This window comes from Poecilia reticulata, linkage group LG23 (assembly GCF_000633615.1).
Source record: "Poecilia reticulata strain Guanapo linkage group LG23, Guppy_female_1.0+MT, whole genome shotgun sequence".
Taxonomy (NCBI): Eukaryota; Metazoa; Chordata; class Actinopteri; order Cyprinodontiformes; family Poeciliidae; genus Poecilia; species Poecilia reticulata.
Window position 1 is genome coordinate 6,645,140 of NC_024353.1, and position 8,320 is coordinate 6,653,459.

At 35.5% G+C, this 8,320-nt stretch overlaps 1 protein-coding gene across 1 annotated transcript in view; it reads right to left on the reverse strand.

Moving 5' to 3' along the window:
- Positions 1-8,320, reverse strand: part of LOC103459378 (CD63 antigen-like) — a 41,344-nt gene that overhangs the window by 18,872 nt on the left and 14,152 nt on the right. The window contains exon 7 of the mRNA XM_008400888.1: positions 29-101. Coding sequence (XP_008399110.1) covers positions 29-101 — 73 coding nt within the window. The remainder of the gene's footprint in view (positions 1-28; positions 102-8,320) is intronic.

Genomic DNA, 8,320 nt, shown 5'->3' on the forward strand with positions numbered 1-8,320 from the left:
AAATGTAAGTTCAGAGACCAGAACAGGCCCAACATGAGCAGAATGTTGTTGATAATCTGAATTAATACCTCAGCGTAGATCAGAGCCGGTCCTGAGGATCCCTGGAGGAAAACAACACAGCGATTCACACAGAAACCAAAAATACCATGAAAATACAGATTTAAGCATTCCAAAAAAATTATTTTTTAAATTAGATTAAAAATATCAATAAGAAAAATAAAAATGAATGACAGATAAATGAAAATAAAAAACCCAGAATTAAACGATTCAAGTAATAAATAAATAAAAATAAATTAATTAATTAATCGTAACATCAATAAATAAATAAAAATTTTAATTAACTAGAACAAAATGCCTTCATATTTTTAGAGAAAGCACTACTCTTGGTTAAAGTCATTACAGCTGCGTGAACAATAAGAATATTTGTCGTTTGTGGTTTGATCTTTACCCAGGATGCACATCGGCTAAACCGTGAGTGAAACAGTCATTGGGACTGACTACTATATATTCCATTGAGGGAAAATAGCTTTATTAAATACACCTTTCTCAACAGATGAGGGCGCACTTTCTCCGTCTATAATCAGACATTAAAGCAACTTGAAACAATTCCTCCATCCCTGGCACCCCGGGGCCCCATGGACCGCCCGGGCCAGCAGGCAGCCGCCCCCCAGCCCCGGGGCCCCACAGCCCCGCGGCCGATACACACACATAGATGTGTATAGAGATGTGCAGATCAGGCTTTTTCCTGCCGATACCGATCACATAATTTTTTTATTTTATTTTTTATCATAAACACTACCGGTTACATTATGTGGAAAAAGGAATCATGAATTCACCTTAATTTAGACAAAACTTGTTTTTAATAACTTTTTCCAGTAAACTAAACAAAACAGGCATTGTGCAAATTCTCCTGCTGTCAGTAATACTATCTTTAACAGACTGATAACATATGGAGGCTCTGAAGAGGCTAAATTATGCAAAGAGCCAAAATAAAACCTACCAACATTGCCAAAAAAATTCAAGTATAAAACTTAACATTCAAGGATCCATTACAATAAACAATCCAGAGTTACTGAATGAAACCTTCCTGATAGCATGGCGGCTAGCTGATTACTGCTAGTTCTCAGTGGCTGTTTCTGACTGAGCGGAGTAATTATGCAGAGCAGGGAGGAGATCAATTATTTTTTTAGAGATTATATGTCTCACGTTAGGACAGCGAAAGTTTTAATACCTAAAAAATGTATTTTTTAGGTTAGATGCTGCAGCTTTAAGCAGAGGTTCGGTGTGAGAGTCACTACCAGGTGGAGCAGAAGCGGCGCTCCATCAGTGAAATATTACTACCTGTAGCGTAGCAGCGGTTCAACAGCGAGAGCAGAACCAGCGTCTTACAACGCAGCTCGAAGACTTAAATAATTTTGCGTGTTATTTGTTTAGCTTTCTGACCGTCATGCGGTCAGAAAGTCATCCGGGTGAGGTGATCGGTATCGGCAACAAGAGCCAATGATCGCCGATCATCGATCATACATTTTTTTACGAAATGCGGCCGATTATGATCGGTGACCGATCAATCGGCACACTTCTAATATATACATATATAAAGTATTTTAAACTATTATAATAAAATGTAAATATGAATAAATTTAAATAAAGCTGATAAAATAGTGAAATAAAATAAAAGTGCCTCCCTACGTTCCCCGCCCGACGTACCGCAGGTTTGGGTTTGCAGGTTGCGGTCCTNTTAAACAAATGGACAGGAACATATGACTTACACTACGACACTACAAACGAACAGCGACACAAGACACAGACCCGACAAGAGACAAAGACAACAGGTGGACTTAAATACACAGGAAGTAATTACTGAGAACGAGACACACTTAGGAAACAATCAAGGGGAAAGAGACGTGACATCACAGAGACTCACTGGACATAACCTGAAGTAAACACACAGAAAACCCCAAATCAACACACAGAAAAACCCAAATCAACACAGAGAAAAACCAAATTCTTATAGCCAGAAACATAAATGAAAAACTATTTAATTTTTCTCTGCTGTTTTTGTTTATCCAATTGCAAAAATAAAAACATATTTTTCATGTTCACTGTATTTTTTTAATTGAAAATTCAAATGTCGAAACTGCTTTCTTTTATCTTCTTAATATTCAATATATTCTTTTAATCTGCATTAAAGCAATAAAACATGTCTTTTTCATGTGTTTTCTGGTATTTTGATAATTTTTGTTAACCTTTATAAAGATTTAGCTGATGTTTAGCTTAATACTATCTTGATGCAATGAGAAGAAGCACAATTGGCCTTTTGCTATGGACAGGAGAGCAAAGAGACTTTATAAGAATAAAAGTTCAAGTACAAAGGTTGGTTCATACAACAGTTTATGGCGTAGATTAGAATGTGGGTTTATGACCCAACTGCAGGAAGACAGGCTGACAGCTGAGCAGGTGCAAAGTGGTTGTTTCTTCTCAGCACTGAAGGCAGAGGAGCGGTTATAAACATTTGTTCTCCAAATGTACTTCTTTTGTATTGGTGACGTTCTGAAATATAATAAAACATATTATGTGCTGCTTCTAAATGTTCTCTCAATGGGTTTAAAGTTTCACACAGTCTCATCTAAACCCAAAAACAAAATGTACAAAAAGAGAGATGAGAAAGTAGCAGTGGGAACATGAAGCTTGTTGCTGCTGGAACAGAGATGATCAAACAGTTAGCAGAGAGAAAATGTAATTAGATATATTTGTTTAAGTAACTATTTGAGAAAAAGTTACTTCTACTGCACAGCAGCTTTCAGTTTCACTTTAGTATCATTATTTTGAAGGATTTTTGTATTGTGATTCATGACAAAAGATCATTTAGTACTACACTGTTATATTTCTTCTTACATCTGTTTGAATAAAACACATTATATTATATAATTAATGACTCGTCTAAAGTATATATTAAAAATATTAATTTGATAATGAGGTTATGAGTGGCATCAGTGATATTAACGGAAATCTCCGAGAGAGAGAGAGAGAGAAGCAGTAAAGTTCAGTAAAATGTTTTTCTATTATTGTATATACTGGTCTACAAGTGGATGTATATATTTTCTTTGTTCCTTTTTCCCATATTAACAGGAATAATATGCATTATTTGCCCTTTCATGGCTCAAAATAAAACAATAACTGACTAATATACTCAGAAATAAATCCAAAATTTACTTTCTAATTTTACTGAATCAGTTTCGTTTGCATAACTGGGTTGACTTATTTAATCATTTTTTATGTGTGTGGTTCCTCAAGGCGTTCAGCGTCTACTCCCTCTATCATTATAGAGTATTACAGCACAGAGATGTTAGACGTTCTACAATCCTATTAGAGAACAAACTAAAAGTTTCCAGAAGCCAATCAATATAAAATCGTAGTGAAGGAAAATAACTTTGATTTTTGAATTTTTTATCAATACATGCATTTCTTCCAATTATTTTAATAATATTCTTGCTTGTTTGTTTGCAAATATTGATGCCACTCCAGATAAATGAGGACCTAAAACATTACATTAATTAAATTACTATTGTTTGGTTTTATGTAATAAATAAAACTCTGATTTATTGTTCTTCACATATGGATGCAGTCAAATGCATATTTATTTACAAAACTCAGAGGAATAGGAATCTGAAAATAACTTTAAGAGCAGAAATTAAAACATTTTTTCTTTGTGTGAATCTATTACATAACCAAAATAATTTTTAAAAACTGATATTTGGAAATATGAATAAACTGAATTTAACTTTTTAATGTGCAAAATAAAGACTTGCTTTCTAAGACTAATTAATTGTAACCAAGGCATAAAATATTTCAGTCTGTTGTGGGTTTTTGGTCGTGTCATTTATACATTTATATTAAACCAAAAGTAAATTTCAAAAGTCATAAATATTTAGATTCAACACAATGTCAAATAAATCTGAAAATGTTGCTTTTATTTAAAAAAGTGCAATAATTTTACAGAATATAGTGGAAATGTCTGGAAATGTTTTTAAACAACAGTTTTATAATGGAGTTTATAACATTTATTGACATAATTAGTCCAAACTTAAAAACTTAAACATTTAATTACAACAGATTTGTCTCATTTTATCAGGTGAACATCCAGCTTATGGGTCGGCAGTAATAATCCAAAGAGGCCACAAATGTTAAAAAAATAAAAATAATATTTAATTTATACTGCTGGAGATTTGTTGTCATTTTTAAACAACCACCACTTTATTTAGATTGTCTTTGGTTATAAATTAAAAAAAAATACAAATTTTGCAAAAAGGGTGGATAGATTTTGTAGAAATATTTGGAAAATGATGTAAGAAAATAAAAAAAGACATTATTTCCAACAAAATGATAAGAAAATAGATGTAAAAAAATGTTACTGGCACTTTTAAAGTAATTCTGTTGAGAAAATTCACGTCGTTTTTCTAAATAATTGTTGAATTTAATGTCTGGAAATGGTTTTCATCTCCCAGCTGCAGTTGAGGGAAATATTCAGATTTTTCTGTGTTTCACAGATTATTACAATTCAGCAACAAAACATGAAGATGTAAAAAAATAAATGTTTATACAAGAATCAGTGGTACAAACTCAAAAAGAGGAGAAGCTGTCTCCTCCCAGGACGATTTAAATCCCTCTGTGTTAATGATAAAAACAGACTCTGGTTACATTTCAGGTCCTAACGCTCGGCTTCGCCTCAGAAGCCCTTCATGGTGATGGCCGGTCCTCCCAGGCCGTCGTGGCGCCTGATCTGATGGATCATCAGGATGGAGATCAGCAGGCCCAACAGCTGCAAGGACACAGAAACATTCAGTTCAAATACAAAAATTAAAAAACTTAAATAATTAGGTCACATGTATTTGGTTAGCACCGAAAAATAAGCAATAAATTTGTTAACATAAATGTTGCATCATACTGTCTGATTTTATTTGGTGATAAGTTATGTGGTGGAAAATGTTATTATCACATATTATGACTTTATAACCAGATAATACATTTTTCAAAACAATCATCTGTAATATTTTATGTTAATCACATCAATTATTGTTTTATTCAGTCTTATGGTTTTTTCTTTGGTCTTTTTCTTGTCAACTTTTCCATTTTTTGCTACTATGCTAACATGAGAAAAGCATCAGAAATAACATCTAAATCTATTATTTTAACTTATATTTTATGTTTGAAAATGATTGAAAAACAAGAAACAAAAAGGATGATGAAAAATGTAAGAAGAGAAAAATGTATGGGACTCAGTTTTTCCGTATTTCAGAGGCCACAAAATAGTCTTGACTTCACAAGACTATTATCGAGACGTTAGCGGCTAATGCTGACACAGAAACGTCTTTCCAGCCACTAGTCGTTAGTCTAATTACAAAAGATGAGCAACGAGCCACCAATGTAGCTATATATAGCTGACCGGATAACCCGACAGCAGCAAGCAACATCTGCCTTTTTTCTTTTTTTTTTTTCTCAAAATGACGGCCCCTGGTGGCCGTCATTTTGAGGAAACTGGTTTATTTTTCTAATCACGTTTAGCCTGTTTAGCTTAGCATAGTTTAGCTGTAAACAACTTTACTTTTAGCGCTGTTATGCTGACTCCGTTAAACTTATCAACTTAAGGTCAAAATAACTAAACACTGGATTATTTACCTGATTTTCTCCCTCATGAAGAGTTTTTTGCTTTTCCTCCTTATTATTAAACATTATGCTATGGAGTCACATCACAAAATTCCTTGCAAATATTTCTAACGTAGTTCAACAAAATTAGTGATTTTAATAAAAATAATTTAAAAGAACAATTGTGGAGGAACTAATCAGTGATCAGGACACATTTATAATCTGACGCTGATGTGTTTACAGATTAAATATTTCCTTATTTTTCTTTTTACCAACAACTTTTTCTGACAGAGTTCTCATAATAATATTATGACTTTATTTTAGNCAGGGCAGCGGTGACGGCTTGACCCAGGGGCCGGGACCTCCGGTGGCCCAGGGCAGCAGTGACAGCTTGACCCAGGGGCCGAGACCTCCGGTGGCACAGGGCAGCGGTGACGGCTTGACCCAGGGGCCGGGACCTCCGGTGGCCCAGGGCAGCGGTGACGGCTTGACCCAGAGGCCGGGACCTCCGGCGGCTCAGGGCAGCAGTGACAGCTTGACCCAGGGGCCGAGACCTCCGGTGGCACAGGGCAGCGGTGACGGCTTGACCCAGGGGCCAGGACCTCCGGTGGCACAGGGCAGCGGTGACGGCTTGACCCAGGGGCCGGGACCTCCGGCGGCACAGGGCAGCGGTGACAGTGGGGCCCCACTCCGTGCGCCACTCGCCTACCGCGATCCCCCCAGCATAGCTCCGCCACAGAACTCCTCCAGCGGTTCTGCTCCAAAGCACCGCCACGGGCTCCACCGTCTAAGCCGCATCATGCGTCTCTCACCTTCTGTTGTGGTCGGATCCTACCGTCACGATTTGGGTGGTTGGATGGTGAGGGAGGACGCAGGCAGACCCAGGTTGAAGTGATGAATAATGGTTTTAATAATGAAATAGTCCACAGAACTGAACAACAGGAACAAGACGTCATACGACGAGGATCCGACAAGAGACAAAGACAACAGGTGGGGCTAAATACACGAGGGTAATCAAAGAAACGAGACACAGCTGGGAACAATCAGGGAAGACAGAGACTCACAGGGGAACAGGCTAAAAAACACAGAAAAACCTCAAAATAAATACACAGAAAACACAGATCACAACAATTTCCAACAAAATGATAACAAAATAGATGTAAAAAAATGTTACTGGCACTTTTAAAGTCATTCTGTTGTGAAACTTCAACCCAATTATTCCATTAAAATTACTGGAAATGTTATATAATCTACTTTAGTGATTGTTTTGCCAACTTATAAAAAGATGTTTGATAGTTTCAGACCCCAGAATGTGTGAAAAATTAATCCCACGATTGTTGTTTTTCTAAATAATTGTTGAATTTAATGTCTGGAAATGTTTTTCATCTCCCAGCTGCAGTTGAGGGAAATATTCAGATTTTTCTGCGTTTCAGAGATTATTACAATCCAGCAACAAAACATGAAGATGTAAAAAAATAAATGTTTATACAAGAATCAGTGGTACAAACTCAAAAAGAGGAGAAGCTGTTTCCTCCCAGGACGATTTAAATCCCTTTGTGTTAATGATAAAAACAGACTCTGGTTACATTTCAGGTCCTAACGCTCGGCTTCGCCTCAGTAGCCCTTCATGGCGATGGCCGGTCCTCCCAGGCCGTCGTGGCGCCTGATCTGATGGATCATCAGGATGGAGATCAGCAGGCCCAACAGCTGCAAGGACACAGAAACATTCAGTTCAAATACAAAAATTAAAAAACTTAAATAATTAGGTCACATGTATTTGGTTAGCACCGAAAAATAAGCAATAAATTTGTTATTAACATAAATGTTGCATCCTACTGTCTGATTTTATTTGGTGATAAGTTATGTGGTGGAAAATGTTATTATCACATATTATGACTTTATGACCAGATAATAAATTTTTTCAACACAATTCTCTCTCTTGATAAGAAAATATGTAATATTTTATGTTAATCACATCAATTATTGTTTTATTCAGTCTTATGGTTTTTTCTTTGGTCTTTTTCTTGTCAACTTTTCCATTTTTTGCTACTACGCTAACATGAGAAAAGCATCAGAAATAACATCTAAATCTATTATTTTAACTTATATTTTATGTTTGAAAATGATTGAAAAACAAGAAACAAAAATGATGATGAAAAATGTAAGAAGAGAAAAATATATGGGACTCAGTTTTTCTGTATTTCAGAGGTCACAGCGCCCCCTGGTGGCCATCATTTTGAGGAAACTGGTTTATTTTTCTAATCAGGTTTAGCCTGTTTAGCTTAGCATAGTTTAGCTGTAAACAACTTTACTTTTTGCGCTGTTATGCTGACTCCGTTAAACTTATCAACTTAAGGTCAAAATAACTAAACACTGGATTATTTACCTGATTTTCTTCCTCATGAAGAGTTTTTTGCTTTTCCTCCTTATTATTAAACATCATGCTATGGAGTCACATCACAAAATTCCTTGCAAATATTTCTAACGTAGTTCAACAAAATTAGTGATTTTAATAAAAACAATTTAAAAGAACAATTGTGGAGGAAATAATCAGTGATCAGGACACATTTATAATCTGACACTGATGTGTTTACAGATTAAATATTTCCTTATTTTTCTTTTTACCAACAACTTTTTCTGACAGAGTTCTCATAATAATATTATGACTTTATTTTAG